This window comes from Rattus norvegicus, chromosome 8 (genome assembly GCF_021556685.1).
Source record: "Rattus norvegicus strain SHRSP/BbbUtx chromosome 8, alternate assembly SHRSP_T2T, whole genome shotgun sequence".
Lineage (NCBI taxonomy): Eukaryota > Metazoa > Chordata > Mammalia > Rodentia > Muridae > Rattus > Rattus norvegicus.
In genome coordinates this window covers 130,968,158-130,993,736 of record NC_141541.1, presented here as the reverse complement: position 1 = coordinate 130,993,736, position 25,579 = coordinate 130,968,158, and the positions used below count along the sequence as shown (strand labels likewise).

The window sequence follows — 25,579 nt, the reverse complement described above, 5'->3', positions numbered from 1 at the left end:
AACTGACCACAGTCCCGCACAGGAGGAAGGTTTGGCCTTCGCATCCATGGACAGTGCTTTTGCTCTGCTATCTAAAATGTTTTTAGCTAAGTTGAAGCTATAAAGGTTTTCTCTATTCCTACTCTAACTCTTTAACCTCTGGGTTGTGCATATGGAGCTATGATCTTTCTTCCTTTTCTGTGTACAAAATACGATACCAACTAAAAGAGGCTCTTTAGATTCCATTGTTGTATTGTTTTCTTGACAAAAGGATTACAGAGCTCATCTGCTTGAATTGAATTATTGAGGTTTGAGGAAATGATTGCCCGGCACAACTAAAGGTGCCCACACTCCCACCTTGGTAAGAGCTTTGAGCTTTCTTCTGGCCCTAGGAAGCAGATAAGCAACCAGGCTGTGTCATAGAGACAAGCTGACCATGGGCCACACAAGATGCAATGTGCTTACTGCTTGGTGCTTTGGGTTAAAGGATCGTATGACCTTTGAATGTTAGAGCATAACTCCAAACACCTGTGGAAATATGGCCTCTGCTGTAAGGTGTCTCTGGAGAATAAACCACACAGGCCTCAGCCCCAGGTTGGTAAAGTGTAAAAACCCAGCCTTTTCAGACCAAGAAGGGGATTTAGCCTTGAGAAGCCTCCTGGATGAGAAGGCACTGTTCATACCCTGCTTATACACAATGACAAGCTGGGCCAGCTCCGACCATTAGTGTGGGTATGTGCTGTCCCCTGCCAATACTTTCACTCTTCCCTCCCTCGTGTGGCCCCAGGGCTCTGCAGACCTCTGTGACAGCCATTGCACTTCTGAGTTCTGTGAGCCACCTGAATTCCACAGCTTGGTTTAGGAAAAGATACTGGATACAACTCAAATGTTCCTAATTGAGTAGATTGACCAACACATTAAGAGCAGAGTGCCTTACAATTTTAGACTATGCTGCGCTCCCTCTGCAAAGTTGGTTCTGAGATGGCTGCTGCTTGTTCCTAGAAGATAATATGAGGAGAAATAGGCAGAAAAGCGCAAGGGGTGTGTGTGTGTCTGTGCGTGTCTGTGCGTGTTTGTCTGTGTCTGTCTAAACAAAGACCAGTAGGAGAGAAGGGAGGACTTCAGGTTGAGTGAAGATTAACAGCCTTAGGGTCATTCCCATCCCAGAGAGATAGAGCTGTTATCCCTTTCCCTGTGGCTTGATCCTTTTGTCCCTGGGAACTGAGCTCCATGATCCCCTAGATGGCTGTTAGCACTCTTAGTACATTCCTTGGCATATCTCACCCCATGATTCGAAAAGACTCTGCTTAGGATCATGTACATAACTCAAAATTGCAGAGAAGGACTCAGAAGTGGCTATGACTGTGCAGTGCCCTGAACGCCCCTTCCAAGTGAAGAACCCTCTCCAACCACAGCTAGCACGGTAAGAAACCTAGATAGCTCCCACTTCCACTAGGAGTAAGGAGACTAGGGACCTTGGGCTCTGACGGTGCAGAGTGATTTGATCTTGTATGGCTACCCATTAGAACTAGGGTAGAGGGCTATGCCACAACTCTTAAGCCAAGAACACTGGATTCCAAGGAACCAAATGTCTCCCAGAGATTTTCTACTCCTCTGCTTCTTTACTCTATGCTGGGCTCTTGGGATAGAAATAGGAGAAGGTAGGGAAGATTTGCTTTTTTCTCTTTCTTGAGCAAAAGCTGAAGTCTTGGAGTTTTCCAGTATAGAGGAATGCTTGCTTTGAGTTTGAGGTGGGAGGTACCTGGAACTCAAATGGAGCTGCTGAATGAGGTAGCAGGGCAAGTTCTGTCAATATGTAGGAAACTTTGTTGGGTGCTGGCACCATGAGGGGCTCTAGTTGTTTATCCAGAACTCACATAGCTACTGCTGGGGTAGTGGGACAAAGGACTCCATACAGCCTAGCCCAGGATCCCCCCATGTTTTTAGTATATAAATAAAGCACTCTGCTTGCTGGGCTTGTAAAACACTGGTCTGTGGACATCCCAAAGATGATGGGTGGGTGAGAGGGGAAGAAAGTTGCAAGAACACTTACTTAGCTGAGGGCTGTGGGCGGGGCTGCTGAAATCTTGCTTTAAACATGCATGAGGCCCTGACTTCCATTCCTAGCACAATAACCGTCAATACAGGGAGCTAAAGGAAACTTAAAAGCTTTCCCAAGCCTGAATCTCTAGCACTAAGATTACTAGACCTGGGATGCTCGTGAGAATTTTCAGCAGCCTAGAGCCAGGTGCTAATTAAGCTGCTACCATTGACAGCTGCAGGCAAAGAAGGGCCAGCCTGCTTGGGTTGCAGGATGGAGATGAGGGTTTCACTGGGAATTAAAGCTCTTTCTGCCTCGATATCTCCAATTTTCTCAATTTGTAGAGTATCTTTTCCCTCCTTACTGCCTGCTTTTTTTTCTGCCCCACAGTACCATAGGCACCCCCTGCTTTTGCCTACACTTTCCAGTTGCTGTGACATAAAACAGGGGACGAATCCCATGTTCTCTCATTGTGGGTGCATGTGAATTATTTGTCCTGACTGCTTAGGATGTTTCCTTACAGATTATGTGGATGGGGAGAAGAGGCCAAAGAGAATATTTACTTCAGGTTATTTCAAATGGCAGATCTTACAAGATATTAAAGAATCAATTGTTAAGAGCAAATAATATGCCAGGTGTGGTGGTGCACACCTTTAGTCCCAGCACACAGGGTGATCTTCTAACTCAGGAAGCAGAAGCAGGTAAGTAATCTTGAGTTTGAGGCCACTCTGGTCTACAGATTTAATTACAGGACAGTCAGGGATACGCAGAGAAACTCTGTCTCAAAAAGACAACAAAAACAGTAACCAAAGAGACAGACAGACAGACAGAAAAGGGAAGAAAAAGAAGGGAAAGAAGGGGAGGAAGAAAAGGAAGGGAAGAGAAGAATACTTTGTCTTAGGAAACAAATCTGCAGGATTGTCTTGCAGATGGCAGTCAGCAGGGGCTCCCCTAGACTGTGTCCTTATCCCTTTGGATTCTTTTATCCACTGGCCTAAAGTTAGGAACACCTGATAAGATTTTTTAAAAGCCTGTAATGGGAAATACCAGATATATAAACCAGAAGAGAAGAAAGACTCCATGGCTATGAACAGATCCTGTTGTGTGTTTCAGAGCTACCTGGACTGGTTTCTTGCTGGATGAAGTTTAAGAGGCTGTTTCAAGCCCCTCACATTTCCTAGCACTTTGTAATTTCTTCCAAATGTTGTCAATAAGGGAAGTACCTTCAGGAACACTCCCAGAAGCAACAGAAGGGTGCATTAGCTGTAGCAGAAACTGCTCACTATTGGAGAGTCAGAACAAGAAGAGGTTACTTTCTGGGGCTCTGAAGACAAACTACAGTATTCTGAGTACATAAGGGGATTTTCCCTCGAGGTTTTTGGTTCCCATAGTTAACAAGGACGGATACCATCTCCTCAGTCTGGCCTGGTTGCTATGGTCAGGAGATCTTCAGAGGTTGGAAGACCCAGCAGCCAAGAATGCCCTTTCATATGTCCAACTGTTGTGCTGTGAACACTTCTTTTCAAACTGGGTTTCTTTGTGTAGCCTTGGTGTGCTGAAACTAGGTCTATAGACTAGCCTGGCCTTGAGCTCACAGAGATCTGCTCTTTTAATCTTGCTTTTCCTCCCCTTTAGGTACCCCATACTCCATCAGGGATGGCTTTGGGGCTCTCCCCATTTACGATCCACCGTCTCTGGAACTTCCTGTGTAACAGGTGCTACTTGTTGCAGCCTCAGATCTTAACCTCAGGGTTATGTAGCTAGATGTAATAGGGAACAGGATGGATACAAACACCAGAGCCTGCTGAAAAATGGACAGGGTTGTTGGTAAATAGCAGTGGCCTGAACACATCCCTAATACCTGTTTGAAACGCTGCTAGCCAGTATGAAAGGACCCATAAACCTGTTTTCATTGGGTGACACTAAACTCAGGGCAAAGTCACAGTCACAAAGTTTGCATAACTGGGAGTTGTCCCCCCAAAAGCATGCTCATCTGGAGACCAAGCTGATAATGGGCTGGCAATTCTAATTGTTTTTCTGAAATTTATGCAAATGACTAATATTAGCAAATTTCTGAATTTGAGGTAGATATGTCCGTAAACCAGGTAGAGCCTAAACACTGGACTTCTTAGAAAAAGCTCACGATGAATCTTTGATCCCAGGTGCTTTCTAGTAGACTCTTGGCTGTTTATAACTATATAAGACTATCTATTAAATTTATCCCTGTTTAACTTTAAATGAATGAGATTTAAGCTATGACATTTATCAGGTTCCCTGTATTACTAGGGGTGGGGGTTACCATGAATCTAAATCTGTAATTGCCCTTCTGGCTTCTGGCTCAACTGTGCTCCCCAAATACTTGCTGTTTGAAACTCTCTGGGTTACTTCTGTGCCAGCAGCCTGGTGTCCTGGGTGGCATGTCACTCTAACATGTGCCTTTGGTCCATTGTGACTCCTAGAGACCGCCTGTTCTCCCATCTTCTTCTCCTCTGCACACTCTCTCCTCCTCATGATGCTTACCTGAAACCCTCAGTCCTATAACTCAAACTCCACCTCTCTTCATTCCCCCCAGTAAATGGCTGTCACCAGGTTTATTTTAACCAATAGCTTTAAATTGGGGAACAAGGTTTACACAGCATCACTTTGGGGTACTTGAGGATCTGCTCATCAGGGGCAACCAGATCTTGGGAGTCAGTAATTGGCCTTTAAGTACAAGCAGCACCAGACGAACACCCTACAAATAACTGCACAACATGTGCGTCTGTTGGCTACAGGAGGCCTTCCTGCCTCCTTTTTGCATCTGTCTCGTTATCCAACTCCGTGAACTTGTGTGAATTGCTGATCACTAGAAACTCTTAATTTTAGGTTTTGTGATCATGTGAGGCTGGAGCAAGAAGCACCTATCATAACACAGCACATGCTTAATGAACTCAGTAAATGTGACTACCAGCGCTTTTCCCAGAGCTTGTGTGTGGTTTACATAGAAAGTGACTCTCATGGCAAATCAAGTGTTTTGAGAAATGATGGCATTAAATATTTGGATACAAATGGAGCTCTGGGGGGGGGGGCCTGGGACTGATTCCCTGTGATCAGGAACAGGACAGCAATATTGCACTAAGAAAGACTAAAAGAGGAAACTGGGAGAGATGGCAGGGAACTGAGACATCGTTAGGTAGTCCAGCCTTCCCCAGGAACTGTATTTGCTGCTGATTGTTGACAGGCTGGAGATGCTCATCAAGATGGATTAGGGAGTGTGGGTAGAAAAATGGCAATCCTGACCCCAAGATTTTTTTCTGCATCTAATTGTAGAGAAGACAAACTATTTCAAAGATTCATTCTCATTCTCTCTCTCTCTCTCTCTCTCTCTCTCTCTCTCTCTCTCTCTCCCCTCTCTCTCCCCCTCTCTCTTTCTCTCCCTCCCTCCCTCCCTCTCTCTCATTTTAATTACATTTGAAATGTTAACCCCCCCTTCCTGATTTCCCTTCCACAAACCCTCTAACCCCATTCCCCTCCCTCCCTCCCCTTCTTCTATGTGGGTGCTCCCCTCCCACCCACTCCTGCTTCACTGCCTTAGCATTCCCCTACGCTGGGAAATTGAGCCTCCACAGGACCAAGGACCTCCCCTCCTATTGATGCTAGATAAGGCAATCTTCTGCTACATATGAGTCTGGAGCCATGGATCCCTCCATGTGTACTCTTTGGTTAATGATTTAGTCCCTGGGAGCTCTGGAGAATCTGGTTGGTTGATACTGTTCTTCCTATGGGGTTGCAAACCCCTTTAGCTCCTTCAGTCCTCCATTGGGGTCCTCATGCTCAGTCCCATGGTTGGCTGTGAGCATCCACCGCTGTATTGGTCAGGCTCTGGTGGGGCTTCTCAGGAGACAGCTATACCAGGCTCCTGTCAGCAAGTACTTCTTGGCATCAGCGGTAAGTGTCTGGGTTTGGTGTCTGCAGATGGGAGGGATCCCTATCAGCTGCCTTCTCAAACACTGAGCAGAACTGGATATTAAAACAAAGCAAGTATTTTGGCTTTTTTGGGTTTTGTTGTTGTTGTTGTTGTTGTTGTTTGTTGTGGTTGTTTGGCTGGTTTTGGTCAGGAGACATGGCCCAGGTATTAACTAAGACAGGATGTTTCTCTTGCTTGAGGTTGTGGGAGAATTCTAACCCATCTATTTTCATAGAGCCTTCTCTTTGGCAGAGGCTAAAGAAAAACAGAATTTATTAAGTTATCCAGGCCCTCTGCCTCCATTTTCAGACACATGTTAGTTGATTGTGGGTAGAGTCTTCCAAGAAGTTGGTTACCCCAAGTCTAGACAGAGAGACTAGGTTAGTCATTAGAAAGGCAGATACTTCCTTTATTTTTGGAGCTCACCCATGACTTTAAAGCGTTTAAATATTCTAAAAGGATAGTTTTCAATCTGTACCCAATGCATGACCCAAAAAATAAGATTAATCTGGATAATTCTAACACTGGATATATTTGGGTCCAGCCACTTGTCTCCTGGATTCATTTTTTTTTATTAATCATTCCATTTGTTTACATCTCATATGATGTCCCACTTCATGGTTACTGACTCCACTAACCACCTAGATTCATTTTTATAGAGGGAAAAAAAGTCTTTTGTGTCATTTGTCATATGGTGTTTAAGCTCATTAAGAACCTGGCTCTGGAAATGGAATTTGGCCTTCCACTTCAGACCCAACTACATTTGCCTCAAAATATCCTCCAAAGCTCCCTTTCCTGAATCAGGATAGCCATCTGTCATGAGACAAGGAGGAAGAACAACATAATAAAGATTAAAGGTATTATTTATCTCTTTATCATTTATCTCATGATAGATAAGTTACTTATGCTTATTCAAAACCAAAAGTATGGTTACAGTAGATCTCTCTATACTGTATGGAGACTGTCTTGTGTTTTGTTGTTGTTGGCAAGGTTTACCTGGAAACTTAACAACTCCTATTGTTTAACAGGATGTATGTAGATATTATATGTGTAGCTTGGATACAACTTTCTTTATTAAGGTGGTTTTATACAGCATTATCTTCCAAGCCAAAACCCTGCCACCTTTATGACATCAGCTGGACCTGCTTGCAAAAGATTGCCACACCTAGGTTTTGGTGACTATTGATTTGTTAATATTATATCTCATAAAATGGCTGGGTATTTTTCTAGAATGCAAAGCAAAGCAAGAAAGCTTAAACTGTTACAAAGGTCTAACGAGTCTATAAAGGTCTATACAAGGTCATATATAAGGTAAAAGTTCAATACACTGATGTTAAACCTATGCTTAAAGAAATGGAGTTACTGGTCTACACTACATGCCAATTACAAGGGGGTGGCTTAAAGAATAAAAATGTATATATAATCAAAGTTCAAGTGTTTGTTTTGACCTGTTATTCTGTGGTGTATCTAAGGAGATACTCTCTCTCCAGGATCTTAACCTCACTTCAACTTTCTAGCTATAAGGGTCTATTAGTTAGAGTTCTCTAAAGAAACAAAACTTGAAACAAACAAACAAACAAACAAACAAACATACATACATGCATACATACATACATACGTGTGTGTAAATGGAATTATTAAAATAACTTACAAGCTGTGATCCAGATAGTCCAACAATGGCTATTCCCCAGTAAAAAGCCAAAAAAATCCAGTAGTTGTTCAGTTCACAAGGCTGGGTGTTTCAGTCTGTGTTGGAATCTCAAAGAAGTAGGTTCTAATGCAAGCAAAAGAGTGCCTCATCATGAGAATAGATAAACTTTGCAGCAAGAGTGAGAGCAAGTAGGTGAAAGAGCTTCCTCTGTCCAATCCTCTTATGTAAGGTGCCATATGGTATGGCAGGTATGGACTTAGGGTAAGTCTTCCCACCTCAAATGATCCAATCAGAAAAAGTTCCCTGCAGCTGTGCTCAGTTCCTTGGGTTTTAGTTGATTCCATGCATAACCACTTTGACAGTCAAGTTTAGCTATCACATAGGGAATATAAGGTTTCTTGAATATAAAGTCTCTTGAAAGATGCAACTTGAGTTCTGAAGGGACCCAGTGGAAGACCTCAGGCCATTCTTGAGGATATGGGGCTGCAGACCACTGGACAGGCCCCAGGATCCTACTTTGTAAGAGTCCCCCTTTCTCTGACTGGCACCAGCCTAGACTCGCTCTCTCAACAAGAAGCAGCTAGAGCTGTCATAGCCTCTTCCCCCTCTGAGTGGGATTGGGGCCGAAGGAGAATTGGAGGGACATAGGCCAATGAAGGAAGTGAGAGCTGTTTCCTAAGATGGTAACTTCTTGTTCCCAGAAACCACTGTGAGGAGTAAGGGCAGGAAGTTATGAGGGCAGGTATCTAAACAGGACCAGAGGGAGGAAGGGGAGGACACAGGAGCCTGTAAAACACATGGGCCAAGAAGACCACTAGCTTGGGGCCCCACACAATCTGAAGGTTTAAAGCAGTTACTCTTCCTTTCTTTGCAACTATGTCCTGGGAACTTAGTTCCACAGTCCTATAGGTGACCATCAATGCCCCTATCACACAGGCAATCCATATGTTCCATGCAGACATTTTGTGACTGCCAGAAGCCGTCTAGGAGGGGCTTAAACCTAGCGGGTGATCTTCCTGAGATAACTTCACCATGGACTGCAAAACTATGATAGATGAGCCATTCTAGGCAAGGCTAAAGGGAATACATTTGAGGGAAGATTCCTGCTATTAGTATGCATTTCCTATTATTATTATTAAATATACATAACAACCACCACATATGAACCCAACCTTTTGAGCAGATTTCTGCAATCAATAAAGATGTACTATCTTATAGTAAAACTGTATAGCAATATAAATTAATATAGCTCTATAAGCTATATTAATATCATTCTTAATGGTGATCCTGTAAAATTGCTAAAATTATACTAGTAATTATTAAGCCCTTTATATAATAGGATTGTTATTAAAGTCCTCTCTGATATGAAAACTGCAGTTAGAACTCTGTCAATCTTCATGTGTCATGAGTTAGTTGCTTCTGAAATAGAACTCAGGCATTTACAACTTAGAACACATTCCAAGAGGTTGTAAACAAGCAAAGGTCATAAAAGGGAACTAAAAATTTATTGTAGGTGAAAGGACAGAAGATAAAATATTGACTGGGTTTATCTATGATGTTTAACTCTCAATGAACCTGTGAAGCCCGTGACAGAAAGTTAATGTTTAGCCAGATAGTTACTCTTACTGGAAACACATGTAAACATCTGTTATAAACTTCTTATTCAATTCATGATTTGAATTTATGTTTGAACTTTTAGAGAACTTTTGAAGAAAAAAAAAGGATGCTTGGAAAAAACATGTGATCTAATCCCCTAGAAAATGTACAAAAACTAGGAATGATTACATGGCATTGGCATTATTACATCAGAACAGGAGGAGAGAGCAAGATTAGAAGGAAGGAGGCAGAGTAGAGTAACTTAGAAATTTAGAGAGCATAGGTAGAGTCTGATAAATTTTCTCCCATTTATTTCCCCTAGAAATAAAGACATTAGGGTAGAGCAGAAGAGGGCAATACACAGAATGCAGAGAGAGGGGGACAAAGAAGGAGAGAGAGAGAGAGAGAGAGAGAGAGAGAGAGAGAGAGAGAGAGAGCGCGAGCGCGAGCGTGTGAGCACGAACACACACGCACAGAAAGAGCAGGCAGGCTTCTCCTTACCAGGGGATAGAACAGGTTATCTCTTAACAACAGGTAGGCTTATTCTTACTCAAGAGGACAAAGCTTTCTTCTTAATAGACTTCGGTTTAATTCACTTAGCATTAAAAGATAGAAGCTTGGGGCTGGGGATTTAGCTCAGTGGTAGAGCGCTTACCTAGGAAGCGCAAGGCCCTGGGTTCGGTCCCCAGCTCCAAAAAAAAGAACCAAAAAAAAAAAAAAAGATAGAAGCTTTTTCTTTCTCTGTGCAATAAAGATTGTAGCTCATTTTTCATCCAGAATGAGTTCTTTCTTTCTGCACTGGCACTTGGGTTTCTGTTTCATATGCATATGTAAGCATGGATGGTGTATGTAAGTATGTAATTATGAAATAAGCTGCTGGACCCAACTAAAATGCATGAAGGGTGTATGTGTGCATAAAGTTGTATGTGAGTTGTATATGAATGTATGTGAGTTTATGCATGTTTGCTTATGTAAAAGTTTTCCCTTCTGCAAGTGACTTTCTTCTCCTGAGTTTATGGTTTCAAACCTCCCTCCAGCCTGACAATTGAGTGGTGAGGCTTCTGGGCAAGAGAGAGAAAAGCCCTGGCAATTAATCCTTTACTTGATCTCCTGCTGTGAGGCTACAGGTGTTAATCACCCAAGCCAGCAGTTTTTAACTTCAGAATAAACAAGAAAGTTATTAGCCCCCCCCCACCCCCGGAAGCATCAACATAGAGAGTGTAGAGACCAGAAACCATCAGTCTTTAAAGCTACCTCTACGTTCAGTGCTGTGTTCTGCTTCAAACCATTCCAGGCCAGGCAGGCTTCCAGCATGTGACTATTAGGGTTTTTGTGTGGTGTTTTTATGTTTTCTATGATGCCAAAGAGCCAGTTACCTCTACAAACCACCATCAATCCCTGCTGCTGTTGTGTCAGGCTTTTACTTTTGTATTACCTCCTCCTGTGGGCATTTCTCAGGTCCCCAGCCAGGGAGCCATGAGCTGAGGAAGTATACAAGAGGATCAGCCTTGGGTCATCTCTCCATGCAGTAGACTTTGTAGGCAGCCTGTGTCCCTGCCCGCCTCTGTACATTTGTCTGGCAGTGGGGTGTTTACAGCTCCATTCATAGACCACCACCCCCCTTGGGGATTTGGGGATTTGGAGGTTTTCTAAGTCACTGTTACCAAAATACAATTTCAGACTGAAGGTACTTGTTTAAAACACATACACAGAGATCCTCCTTAAAGGGGAGATGTGATATGAAGTTCTGGGTACTGGGGATCCAACCAGTTTGCCCAAAGCATTCTCTAGCCCAGGCAACTGTAAAGCATCCGAAATCCCTCTACCTGAGTGAGCCCTCCAAGGCAGGAAACAGGTTTGCTGATTTTCCACTCTGTCTCACATAGGTTCTATCAGAGCTGTAGCAAGACAGACAGAAGCATTCAGGAGGGATGTTAAAAGTGTTTAGCAAGTTGGTGGTCTGGCCTTTCGCCAGCCCTCAAGTGCTGCCAAGAGAAGATCAGTGCTAGTGAGATGACCCAGTGGGTAAAGATACTTGTCACACAAGCCTGGAGACCTGAGTTTAATCCCCAGAACACACATAAAGGTAGAAGGAGAAAACCAGCTTTGCAAAGTTGTCTTCTGACCTCCCCAACTCTCCGACACAGTTTTTAAAAAGAGGGTAGGTACAGCCTCTGGCCAACAGTGGCACAGAGAATGATACCCAAGGAGCTAGGGTCATGGGCAGTTTGCCTCCCAGTATGGAGGTACTCAAAGATGCAAACCACTGACATGGCCGCACGTCATCCATGGATGGGTGCAGAAAAATGAATGGATGGAGAGACCAGAATGTGTGAATTGATGAATAAGATGTTGGTTGATAGGATGGAGGGAAGATAGATGGTGAGAGGGATGGGTGTATAGAAGGAGGAAGACACAGGGTCAGAAGAATGGAGGTTCAGTGGAAAGGTCTGAAGGGAGATGGGTTAGAGGGAGGACTGGGTGGGGGAAGTCAGCTGATAGACACACTCATTGCACAGAGGTGGGGACAGGATAAAGTCTATCTGTACACACTGACATTGCTGCTCCTTCCACAGGGAGTTTCCTGGTCCCCTACCTCATCATGCTCATTGTGGAGGGGATGCCACTCTTGTACCTGGAGCTGGCCGTGGGGCAGCGCATGCGGCAGGGCAGCATTGGTGCCTGGAGGACCATCAGCCCCTACCTTAGTGGTGTCGGTATGTGGGATATTTTCCAGTTCCTGACAGATTCATGTTCCTGGGCATCACAGGTATGCAGGTTGCTGTCCATGAGCAGGACCTGTGCCTGGGTGGACTGACAGCTCAGTGAGAGCTGCCATGGAACTTGGGCAGAGAGGACCCTGGATTCTGACTCCCAAATAGGGAAACTCCAACCACAGGGCCTCTCCTCTCTGGACCTCAGCTTGAGATTCTGTGAATGGTTAGACATAGCTTCCTGACACAGAGACTTTCATTCAGTCCTAGCCACCTACCATCTGGGAATGCAAACAACTGTCCTCTGCTTAATGTGTGACTGGGACTGACATGGCATGCAAGTGCGTGAGCCCATTTCATCTTTACCACACTACCTAGAGGTTTTGGGGCACTATAAATGTTGCCAGAGTTTGGAAGCCAGGGCACTTATTCACACCAGGTGGCTTTGCTTCCCACCATACATTTTCAGAGTGACCGCCATTTACTATCCTATGATACCTCCAAGAGGACATGGTTCACCTACCCTGTAAAAGCCCAGGAGGTAGGGCCATCAAAAGCCACAGTTATTCTGAGTATCTTCTCAGAAAGGGGAACAATTGGCTCAGGACCAAGGGTGAGTCCTTGCTGCGGCATGGGAAAGAGAGCAGCTGAGTCCCTAGGGGCACTGACACCCACTTACTGGCCAGATTTCCTCTCACTAGTGATACTGATATATTCCCACCAAGACCTAGGTCATAACTTAAAAATGGTCCAGTGTTCATGTGGGATGCCAAGGCTAGGAACAGTGCTCCTAGAGGCCAATGTCAGACCACTCCAGAGCAACTCTCCCTCTCTGCAGAGCTATTCTGGTCTTTTCACAAGTCTGACTAAGGTAGTGGGGCTGGTTACCTCCACACCTCATGCCTCTGCTACACTCCGTCTCTCCTGATAACAGATAGATGGGTTTGGCCCCAGTGACTCAGCCTCATCTAAAGGGAATAATGGTCACAGCAGGCAATAGGTAATACCTCTCTCCTGAAGCTTATATACTTGTTCTGCTAGGTGGTCTTTGTCTGTTTTCTCTTCTATTATATGGGAACACTATCATGAAATGGCCCCATAGGCTCATAGGGGGAACAATTTGATAGGATTAGCAGGTTTGGCATTGTTGGGAAAAGTGTGTTATTGGGGGTGTCTTTCTCTTCTTGATGTCTTTGGATCCAGGTATAGATCTCGTCCACCATTTCTGCCTGTGAGCCACCATGCTTCCTACATGATGACAATGGACTAAACCACTGAAACTGTACACAAGCCCCAGTTAAATGCTTTCTTTAATAAGAGTTGCTATGGTCATGGTATCTCTTCACAGCAATAGAACACTAAGACACACATCAAGCACAGAGCCCAGGACTTAGCACTTAGATGCCAAAACACATAAGTTGGGAGATTGCCTTGGAAACAAGTCACAGCCACAAGGTCAGATTTAGAAAAAACCTGGAGTTGGGGGAGTATTCCTGCCCTGGGTGGTCCCATCATGTCTATTCTACAAATGCTTACAGGTTGGGTTACCCACACATGGTTCTCAGCACAGATTTCTTATTCATTTCAGGCATTGCTAGCTTGGTGGTCTCCGTTTTGGTCTCTGTGTACTACAATGTCATCAACACCTGGGCTATCTGGTACCTCTTCCACTCCTTCCAGGTGAGCAGAGGCCTGACCGCACCAGGAACAGTAAGAGGAGAGGATGCAGACCTCTAAGAGGAATGGAAAGATTTGTGGATTATAACTTAAAGGGAGCCTGGGGAAAGGTATACATCCAATCATCCACTGGACTTCTGATTCTGATGTTCCAACTAAAGGGAGAGAAGCTTCTCTAAAAACAAAGGAGATGGAGACAGTTGGTTGCTGTCTGTGGGAACATCCAGGTCAGAGCTGGCCCCACATTCACGAGATGGCCTCTTGGAGCCAGGGTCTCAGTGGAATGAGTATCCTAGAGCATAGACCTGTCTCCCTGATATTATATAGAGTAGCTGTGGCCCACTAGATAATGCCACTGGGACCTCTGAAATGTGGCCTGGAAGCCAAGAGATTTCTCAGGCTTGCTTCTATTAGTGGCACCTTTTGTCCTATAAATCCAACCTCATAGAATCAAAATCTGGTCAACAAGGCATTTACCTTAAAGCAGGCTTACTCCCATACCACTCACAGCTCTGATCAGATTTCTTTCTTTCCCTCCGTCCCCTTCAGTGCCTCTGAGCAACTGACCTGGGGTTATGATCATGGACCGACATTAAATAAGTTAATTTTAGGTGCCAAAGAACCCTGTTCAAACAACCTAAAGCAGAAGAGGGTTTCACTGCCAAGCTCTGAGTCTAACTGCTAAGCTAAGGTCCTGTAAATTAGTGCTCAAAGGAAGTCACTAGTGCCAGGATCTCTGGCTCAGGGGCCTCAATAGCTTCAAGGCACTGGAGCTCACTTCCCTCTTTCTCCACACCCAAGGACCATGGGATGAAACATCTGTCCATACTCTTAGGGGTGTCCTAATAAGGATCTGGCTTGTGGATGTTGAAAGTGAACTGTGACTTTCACCCTACCAAGTGACTATTGCTTTCTCTGGCTTGTTCTAAGTTAAGGGGGGGCCAAGGGAGACCCAAGTGTCATTACGAGTCTTTTGTTTAGAAAAAATTGAGTGTTTTATCTGTATACTACATTTAAGCAATGCCTGTGGAGGTCAGAAAAAGGCATCAAATCTCCTGGAGCTAGAGTTACAAATGGTTGTGAGTGCCATGTTGTTGCTGGGAATTGAACCTAGGCACTGGGTACTTAAAAGAGTACCCAGTGTTCTTAACCGTGGATCCATCTCTCCAGCTCCATCACTAATATATTCTGAACACCCTAACAATGTTGCAAGAGCTTGGAGTTCAAGCTCCCAGTTTAGCTGTTGCAGTGATGCTAGGTCAGAGTTCTCCTGTTGTACATGGTCTGGTCACTGTCAAGATACTAGTAATGGAGTCTTCTAGACCCATAAGAGTATAGTAGTCCTCAAGATGCCTGCAGAATTGCAGTAAGTGGCAACCCTTATTAGCTTTACTAGAACAAAATAAGCTAGACACTAACTTATAAAGAGTTAATTTACAACTTGGCCTCCAGTAAAAATGAAGTTTAGCAGATCATCATGGCCTAAAAACATAGAGGAACAAATAGTCGCAATGAAACCAGAATAGAAAAATAAGACACAGTGTTCCTTAGCTCAACACCCTAATGAATTCTTACTTGGCCCCACCTCCTAAAGATCCACAGAAGTCCCCATCCAGAGACACAGCCTCTGGGTATGGGATTTCAGGGAATTTTCAACATCCAAACCAAACCAGTCATCTTCTGCCATCTGTACCCCCTGATAAACCAATTCCATGTCAGCCTCAAAGGTTGCAACCATTTGCAAGTAGGGGACTAGCCTCCTCTTCCAACGTCCTTCTGCTAAGGCTATATCCCACCACCCCATCAAACTCTTGACTTTCCCATAACCTCTCTGTTGATTCCCACTTCATTCCAAAGGATCCCCTGCCGTGGTCTGTCTGCCCACTGAATAGTAACCGAACGGGCTATGATGAAGAGTGTGAGAAGGCTTCGTCAACACAGTACTTCTGGTACAGGAAAACACTCAACATCTCACCGTCCATCCAGGAGAATGGAGGAGTGCAGTGGGAGCCAGCCCTGTGCCTCACCCTGGCCTGGCTTATTGTGTATCTGTGCATCCTGCGGGGCACTGAGTCAACTGGCAAGGTGGACTGGGGAGCATAATGGTGCTGTTCTTGGGTGACCATGGAGAGATGGGTGCCTTGGTATTCACAGAAAGCCATGGGTAGGAAAACATCTGTCCTAGTTAGCTTTAACTGTCAACTTGACACAAGCCCAGAGTCACCAAAGAAGGGAGGCATAGTTGAGGAGTTTCCTAGATCAGGTTGGCCTATGGGTTTGTCTTTGGGGATTTGGTTATTATTTTATGTTCATCTTGAATCAAGTTTATTCACTTGATTCACTTATCAATTTATAAACAGGCTAATGTCTAAAGTCTCTAATTTACATAACATTATGTTAATAAGGCAATGATGGCCTTATTAATTTATGTAGGAGGGCCAGTCCACCGTGGGTGGCACCATTCCCTGGGTAGGTGGTCCTAACTTATATAAGAAAGCTAGTTAAGCACGAGCCTGTGAACAAACCAGCAAGCAGTATTTCTTATCAACTTCTGCTTCAAATTCCTTCTTGAGTTCCTGCCCTGACTTCCTTCAGTGATGCACAGTAGCCTAAGAGTGTCAGCCAAATCAACCCTTTATTCCCCTAAGTTGCTTTTGTTTAAAGTGCTTTGTCATAGCACAGAAAGGAAACTAGAATGATGCCATCGTAAACTAAGGCATTCACAGAGGGCTATGGAGAAATGGATGCCACACTGGACTAAGGAGGTATTCACAGAGCTGAGGGGAAATTTTTAATGGCAAATATGGGGGGAGGGGTTATGCATGATATTTAAAGACTTAAGACCTTGAGCACAAGGACTTACAGAAAGGGACACCTTTATCACAGATTGAACATAGTTGCTAGGCAGACCTACACAACACGTTTCTGGGTTCTTTTTGTTTCTGTTGTCTTTTGTGACCGTGACTATCAAGCAGTCATGTATAAGAACCCTCCTGGCTTTATTTACTTTTATGTCAGAGGTAATAAAAGATGACTCCATTTTTATCCTGAAAACTTTCAGACCCAGTAAAATATTTTTTGTACTTTTTCCAGTTGCTACCAGCTGTGGGCAAACTCCTAAATCATTTAATCCAAACACTGTGCCATGATCCATGTAGAAAACACCTTCCTGGTGATATAAGCAAGTGCTTGGCTCTATTTCCAAGCTAGCATGGTGTTCTCTGGTAGGACAGCTGTAGGCTCCATAAAAAAATTTCCCTTGAGTGAGTTTTTTTGTTTTTTTGTTTGTTTGTTTTGATCTCTTAATTTTGAAGAGCTTGCAGGATTTATATTATTGATTTAATTTCACATATTTTGAATGAAACATTCTGTAAAAATAGTTATCTTCTTTTCAGTAATGTATATTGATAATGTCAAGTGGACTTTTTGCCAACTGCTGCATAGTTATTTCCTCCCATTTGAGGCTGACTCTGCTCCTGGATTCCCACAGGTGGTCTATTTCACCGCATCAATGCCTTACTTTGTGCTCATCATCTACCTGGTCCGGGGCCTCACACTTCATGGAGCCACCAATGGCCTGACATACATGTTCACACCCAAGGTATGAGCTGCAAGGCATGAGGGTGCTGCTATCGTAAGGGCAATCTGTCTGGGTCTTCTGGCTAATAATCTCTCTATTAAAGAGAATGAGGCATCTGGGGAATGTCTGGTATCTTTTAAATCGGGGATTACTTTACCTGAGATTTAGTGATGTGGTTCAGGACCAAGAAATTTACTGGACATAGACCAGGTCTGGACAGCTGCAGAAGTTGGAGAGGTTGGAAGATAATTTCTTTCCCCTCTCTGAGCCTACTTGTCCCAGGAGAGGGAGTTGTGGATTGGGGCCCAGTATTCCTCAGTCCTATCCTCTTGGCCTTCCAGATTGAGCAGCTAGCCAACCCCAAGGCCTGGATCAATGCAGCCACGCAGATCTTCTTCTCACTGGGCTTAGGGTGTGGTGGCCTGATCGCTTTTGCCAGCTACAATGAACCCTCCAACGACTGCCAGAAGCATGCTGTCATTGTGTCTGTCATCAATAGTACTACTGCCATATTTTCCAGCATTGTCACCTTCTCCATCTATGGCTTCAAAGCTACCTTCAACTATGAAAACTGCTTAAACAAGTGAGTCTAAGCTGTCCCTGGGAGCCTTGGGCCTTAAGGTGGAAGGCAAGGCTCCAAAGCTCTGAGGAAAGGGTGACTGGGAAGGGCTAGGTTCCCAGAAGTCAATTGTAGAACCCACTGTTTCTTTCTCAGTTCTTTCTTAATTGCATATGGCTGCCTTCTACCAGTACCAGAAACTGGAGCCATACAGTTACCTGCCTTGCAGGGAATAGGCAGTTTAAGGTGGTCATTACATTGAGCAGAAAAGGAACAAGGTTGGTGTCTTTGGTCCCATTCCCCATCTCAAATGTAACCAAAACCTCTCTGTCCAAGTCTCAGAGACTACATAGTTTACTGTCTGTGTCTTTCCTGAAACAGAGGACCATCTTTCAGATGCTAAAATGTTCAGTAGAGTGGTCACTGACCATAAATAGCTATCTCTACAGTAAACTGAAATTGATTGAAGTCAATGTACATTCAAATTACTTGAATATTGATATGAATTTAACAGCAAGTGATTTTGAGGTTAATTGGTTACTCGGTGGCATTAGCCGTATTAGATTGTGATGTTCGATTTCTAACACTCCATCCAATTTCATCAGACATAGTAATGTCTGCCCGGATGGTTTTAAACAGCCTCATCACGCATAGATTCAGGGTTCCTATCCTCTATCTCTGCTCAGAAGCTTCTCACAGGCATCCAGAGCTGTCTTCCTTTTAAAGGGATCATTAATCCAGAATCTCTCTCCTCAGATTCTCAGGGGTCTTAGGGTCTCTTAGTCATGGAGGTCAAGATGGTGGTCTGCTCTGCAGGGTGATTCTGCTGCTGACCAATTCTTTTGACCTTGAAGATGGCTTTCTGACAGCCAGCAACCTGGAGGAGGTGAAGGACTACCTGGCATCTACTTACCCAAACAAGTACAGTGAAGTGTTCCCACACATTAGAAACTGCAGCTTGGAATCAGAGCTGAACACGGTAAGAGGCCTGGGGAGGGTGGGGACTGCCTCTCTCCACACAGTTAGTTCATAAGGACCTGCAAGGGCCTCCACACAGTCCATGAAGACGGGAAACAGGGTTTCTTTCCCTGACTCAGTGAGAGGCGAGACTGGACTCCTGCTCGTCCAGCTGCTGCTTGGGTCATTCTTGTTGGAAAGTTCTAGAGTTTGACTTTTTCCCTCCTTTCCTGTATCTTTTGAAGTTTCAAAAACTCAGAAAAGGCAAAGGAATAAGGTAGCGCTCACATATACATATATCATATCTCAAATAAATGCAACATTTTTTCATTTGGAGATATGTATGTGTGTGTATATATTATATGTATATATATATGTGTATATGTGTGTATATACGTGTATATACATGTCTATGTATATATATGTGAATGGCCCTCATTTAGTTGCATTTGTAGGCAGGGAGGGGTTAATGTGAGGCTATCCTTGGAGGTAAGCAAGATTTTAAAGGAAGAGTTTAAGATGAAAGTCAAAGTCTCCTATATTCCCTGCCTAACATCTCCCTATTCAAACATAGGCAGAAACCTTGGTTCTTACCACCATATATATATATATATATGCTAACTGGCATCTATTTTAGCAGTGGTTCTGGAAGGTAGTTTTCTCAACTACAGTTGAGACAGTCAACAGTTTAATTTTGAGAAAATTCCTAAATAATGTGGGTGGAATCTTATGCATTTTATATGATATCTTGCTTCTTTCAGATAAATATATCCACTCCTCTTACTAAAGGCATTTAAAAAAGATTTGTCATCCAAATCACTCTTACTTTTCATAGAATTTTCTCCATTACACTAAGGAGATTTATCTAGTTAGTTTTATTTTAAATTTAGCATCATTCATTGAGTCGGGTGAAGTTTCTTAAGGGACACCTAAGAGATTTTAATTAGAACTGTGTTAATTCTGTAATGTAATTTGGAGGGGGGCTTAGCGTCACTTGTCTTACAGCTTTTGATTCAAGAGTTTTCTCATTTACTTAGGTGTTGTGAACAAGAAGGTAGGTATGTGTGGTGGGTCTAAAAAAAGTTATACTGGATTATGCTGAGGGTCATCATACGAGGTTCATACTCTAATTTCCTGACTATGAACCTAAGTCTGTCTCCCCAAGCTGCTCACCTGTGCATCTTAGCCAAAGACACGGGTCCAGTTTCTCACAATGGTCTCCAGTTGGAGGATCAGGATGCTGGGGGAAATTCTTAGCTGCAGGACATCTCTGAACACTGCCTTGCTCCTGGTCTCTACTTTTATAGTGTCAGGTGGGCGTTGTAGAGTTCTAATCAAGTGTCTGGCTATTTCAAGTGGTGTCACTAGGTTCTGGTTATCAGGTGAACCCTTGAGTGTAACAGGATTCCTGACTACATTATTTTTATATGTTTAAAAGGCAGGGTTTTTTTAAAAAAAAAAAAAACTATGCTCCTCACATTAGACCTTTCATATCTTCCAACTAAACCTTTCCATGAACATTAGCTTAGATTGCCTAATTATTTTCTCTTTTAAATAGTGTCTCCCCTACTATTTCTGTCATTTATTTATTTATTTTTAGATATATTTCTTTACTTACATTTCAAATGTTTTTCCCTTTCCTGGTTTCCTATCCCTAAGTCCCTTATCCCCTCACCTTCCCTCATATGGGTATTCCCCCATCCATCCCCTTACTGCCCCCCATATACCCCTGCACTGGGGGTTCAACCTTGGCAGGACCAAGGGCTTCCCCTTCCACTAGTGCCCCAACAAGGCTATTCTCTGCTACATATGCAGTTGGAGCCCTGGGTCAGTCCATGTATAGTCTTTCGGTAGTCCCTGGAAGCTCTGGTTGGTTGGTATTGTTGTTCTTATGTGGTTGCAAGCTCCTCAACTCTTTCAATACTTCCTCTAATTCCCCCTAAGGGGGTCCTTTTCTAAGTTCAGTGGTTTGCTGCTAGCTTAACCTCTGTATTGGACGTGCTCTGGATTTGTCTCTCAGGAGAGATCTATATCCGGTCCCTTTCAGCATGCATTTTTTTAGCTTCATCAATCTTATCTAGTTTTGGTGGCTATATATACATGGGCCACATGTGGGGCAGACTCTGAATGGTCATTCCTTCTGTAACTGCTCTAAAATTTGCTTCCATATCCCCTCCTATGGATATTTTCCCCCTTTTAAAAAGGAGTGGGGGCATCTGCATTTTGGTCATCCTTCTTCTTGAGCTTTCTGTGGTCTGTGGTTTGCACATGGGTAGTTCCAGCTTTTAGGCTAATATTCACTTATCAATGAGTGCATACCATGTGTGTTTTTCTGTGATTGGGTTACCTCACTCAGGATGATATTTTCTAGTTCATTCCATTTGCCTATGAATTTCATAAAGTCATTGTTTTTGATAGCTGAGTAATACTCCATTGTGTAGATGTACCACATTTTTTTAATCCATTCCTCTGTTGAAGGGCATCTGGGTTCTTTCCAGCTTCTGGCTATTATAAATAAGGCTGCTATGAACATAGTAGAACATGTGTCTTTGTTGCATGTTGGAGCATCTTTTGGGTATATGCCCAGGAGAGGTATACTTGGGTCCTCAGGTAGTGGAATGTCCTATTTTCTGAGGAACCTCCTGACTGATTTCCAGAATGGTTGTACCAGTTTGCAATCCCACCAACAATAGAGGAGTGTTCCTCTTTCTCCACATCCTTGACAGCATCTGCTGTCACCTGAGTTTTTGATCTTAGCCATTCTGACTGGTGTGAGGTGGAATCTCAGGGTTGTTTTGATTTGCATTTCCCTGATGACTAAGGATGTTGAACATTACTTTTGGATCTTAGCCCTCTATCAGATGTAGGATTGGAAAAGATCTTTTCCCAATCTGTTTGTTGCCGTTTTATCCTAATGACAGTGTCTTTTGCCTTACAGAAGCTTTGCAGTTTTATGAGGTCCCATTTGTCCATTCTTGATCTTAGACATAAGCCATTGGTGTTTTTTTTTTTTTCAGTTTAGATTCAATTTATTACTTTAGCAAGAAGGGAAGCACCCAAAGACACAGGTGCCCTCTGGCTATTATCTGAGATAGCAAAAAGAGCCACACCCAAATGGAGGAGGCCACCTACCACTGTGGGGAGTCCACTTCCCCAGTTGCAAAGGAGCTCATCTACACCACAGCTATGCTGTTTGCGGAGCGGATTCTGTAGGCTTGTGCTGAGAAGCTGCCCTAGGAAGATCATACCCTCTCGGAACCTGGGAGCTGATAAACTGCCTCATGAAGCTTCCAGGAGAGAGAAGGAAAGCGGCAGATGGTCCCTCCGGAGGCGGGGCCACAAACTTCCATTTCCCCGTGCTCCAGAAGGATTATAGGGCATTCTTCCAAGTCTCAGATACGCTGTCACTCAAACATGTACTGCACAGTCTGTGTGCACATGTGCTAGTTGCCAGAGCACCGTGGAGGAGCCAGTCTTCAATGGTGATAGGGTTCAATAGGAAGTACAAATGCTCCTGCATGGACCTTTCCTGGGGAGATGCAAAAACCTCTTAACACTAGGCAGGCAACCACAGACAGACCAGAGTACAATTCCACATAAGTCAAGCTTGGTGAATTTGTGTGTTTCCTGGACTTTTCACAGTGGCTGAGTCAGGGCTTCCTTATAGGACTCTGGGTAACGCCATTGGTGTTTTGTTCAGGAAATTTTCCCCAGTTCCCATGAGTTCAAGACTCTTCCCCACTTTTTCTTCTATTAGTTTGAGTGTATCTGGTTCGATGTGGAGGTCCTTAATCCACTTGGACTTAAGCTTTGTACATGGCAATAAGAATGGATAGATTTGCGTTCTTCTACATGCTGATCTCCAGTTGAACCAGCACCATTTGTTGAAAATGCTATCTTTCTTCCATTGGATGGTTTTAGCTCCTTTGTCGAAGATCAAGTGCCCATAGGTGTGTGGGTTCATTTCTGGGTTTTCAATTCTGTTCCACTGATCTATCTGCTTGTCTCTGTACCAATATCATACAGTTTTTTATCGCTATTGCTCTGTAATACTGCTTGAAGTCAGGGATGGCGATTCCCCCAGAAGTTCTTTTATTGTTGGGTATAGTTTTCGCTATCCTGGGTTTTTTGTTATTCCAAATGGATTGGAAAATTGCTCTTTCTGTCTCTATAAAGAATAGAGTAGGAATTTGGAAGGGGAATGCATTGAATCTGTAGATCGCTTTTGGTAAAATGGCCATTTTTACTATATTAATCCTGCCAATCCATGAGCATGGGAGATCTTTCCATCTTCTGAGGTTTTCTTCAATTTCTTTCTTCAGAGACTTGAAGTTCTTATCATACAGATCTTTCACTTGCTTGGTTAAAGTCACACCAAGTTATTTTATATTATTTGGGTCTATTATGAAGGGTATCGTTTCCCTAATTTCTTTCTCGGCTTGTTTCTCTTTTGTGTACAGGAAGGCTACTGATTTATTTGAGTTAATTTTATACCCACCCACTTTACTGAAGGTGTTTATCAGGTTTAGTAGTTCTCTGGTGGAACTTTTGGGATCACTTAAATATACTATCATATCATCTGCAACTAGTGATATTTTGACTTCTTCCTTTCCAATCTGTATGCCTTTGATCTCCTTTTGTTGTCTTATTGCTCTGGCTAGGACTTCAAGAACTATATTGAATAAGTAGGGAGAGAGTGGACAGTCTAGTCCCTGATTTTAGTGGGATTGCTTCAAGTTTCTCTCCATTTAGTTTAATGTTAGCTACTGGTTTGCCATAAATGGCTTTTACTATGTTTAGCTATGGGCCTTGAATTCCTGTTCATTCCAGGACTTTTATCATGAAGGGGTGTTGAATTTTGTTAAATGCTTTCTCAGCATCTAATGAAATGATCATGTGGTTCTTATCCTTGAGTTTGTTTATATAGTAGGTTACATTGATGGATTTTCGAATGTTAAACCATCCCTGCATACCTGGGATGAAGTCTATTTGATCATGATAGATGATCATTTTGATGTATTCTTGGATTCAGTTTGTAAGAATTTTATTGAGTATTTTTGGTCGATATTCGTAAGGGAACTTGGTCTGAAGTTCTCTTTCCTTATTGGATCTTTGTGTGGTTTAGGTATAAGAGTAATTGTGGCTTCATAGAAGGAATTTGGTAGTGCTTTGTCTAGTTCAATTTTGTGGACTACTTTGGATAGTATTGGTATGAGGTCTTCTATGAAGGTCTGATAGAATTCTGCACTAAACCTATCTGGTCCTGGGCTCTTTTTGGTTGGGAGACTTTTTAATGACTGCTTCTATTTCTTTAGTAGTTATGGGGTTTTTTAAAATGGTTTATCTGTTCCTGATCTAACTTTGGTACCTGGTATCTGTCTAGGAAATTGTCCATTTCCTCCAGATTTTCAAGTTTTGTTGAATATAGGCTTTTGTAGTAGGATCTGATGGTTTTTTGAATTTCCTCTGATTCTGTAGTTATGTCTCCCTTTTCATTTCTGATTTTGTTAATTTGGACACACTCTCTGTGTCCTCTCGTTAGTTTGGCTAAGGGTTTATCTATCTTGTTGATTTTCTCAAAGAACCAGCTTTTGGTTCTGTTGATTCTTTGTATAGTCCTTTTTGTTTATATTTGGTTGATTTCAGCCCTGAGTTTGATTATTTCCTGCCTTCTACTCCTCCTGGGTATATTTGCTTCTTTTTGTTCTAGAGCTTTTAGGTGTGCTGTCAGGCTACTGACATATGCTTTCTCCTGTTTCTTTCTGCAGGCACTCAGAGGTATGAGTTTTCCTCTTAGCACAGCTTTCATTGTCTCCCATAAGTTTGGGTATGCTGTACCTTCATTTTCATTAAGTTCTAAGAAGTCTTTAATTTCGTTATTTCTTCCTTGACCAGGTTATCACTGAGTAGAGCATTGTTCAACTTCCATGTGTATGTGGGCATTCTTTCCTTATTGTTATTGAAGACCAGCTTTAGCCCGTGGTGGTCTGAAAGGACGCATGAGGTTATTTCTATTTTTCTGTATCTGTTGAGGCCTGTTTTGTGCCTGATTTTATATGGTCAATTTTGGAGAAAGTACCATGAGGTGGTGAGAAGAAGGTATATCCTTTTGTTTTAGGATAGAATGTTCTATAAATATCTGTTAAGTCCATTTGGTTCATGACTTCTCTTAGTCTGTCTATGTCTCTGTTTAATTTCTGTTTCCATGATCTGTCCATTGATGAGAGTGGGTTGTTTAAGTCTCCTACTATTATTGTGTGAGGTGCAATGTGTGTTTTGAGCTTTAGTAAGGTTTCTTTTATGTATGTAAGTGCCCTTGTATTTGGAACATAAATATTTAGGATTGAGATTTCATCTTGGTGGATTTTTCCTTTGATGAATATGAAGTGTCCTTCCTTATCTTTTTTGATGACTTTTGGTTGAAAATCGATTTTATTCAATATTAGAATGGCTACTCCAGCTTGCTTCTTCCAACCATTTGCTTGGAAAGTTGTTTTCCAGCCTTTTACTTGGAGGTAGTGTCTGTCTTTGTCTCTGAGGTGTGTTTCCTGTAGGCAGCAAAATGCTGGGTCCTCATTACGTATCCAGTTTGTTAATCTGTGCCTTTTTTGGGGGGAATTGAGTCCATTGATGTTGAGAGATATTAAGGGATTGTAATTGTTGTTTCCTGTTATCTTCGTATTTGGAGGTGAGATTATGTTTATGTGCTTGTCTTCTCTTTGTTTTGCTGCAAAACGATTAGTTTCTTGCTTTTTCTAGGGTGTAGCTTGCCTCCTTGTGTTGGACTTTACCATTTATTATCCTTTGTAGAGCTGGATTTGTAGAAATATGTTGTGTAAATTTGGTTTTGTCATGGAATATCTTTGTTTCTCCATCTAT

The 25,579-nt window shown here is 42.9% G+C and overlaps 1 protein-coding gene across 2 annotated transcripts in view; it reads left to right on the top strand.

Annotated features, from left to right (window-relative positions):
* Nucleotides 1-25,579, top strand: part of Slc6a20b (solute carrier family 6 member 20b) — a 38,018-nt gene that overhangs the window by 1,184 nt on the left and 11,255 nt on the right. For both annotated transcript variants that reach the window (NM_001447091.1, NM_001447092.1), the window contains 6 exon segments: nucleotides 11,790-11,930; nucleotides 13,516-13,607; nucleotides 15,462-15,689; nucleotides 17,095-17,205; nucleotides 17,526-17,767; nucleotides 18,560-18,722. In NM_001447091.1, coding sequence (NP_001434020.1) covers nucleotides 11,790-11,930; nucleotides 13,516-13,607; nucleotides 15,462-15,689; nucleotides 17,095-17,205; nucleotides 17,526-17,767; nucleotides 18,560-18,722 — 977 coding nt within the window.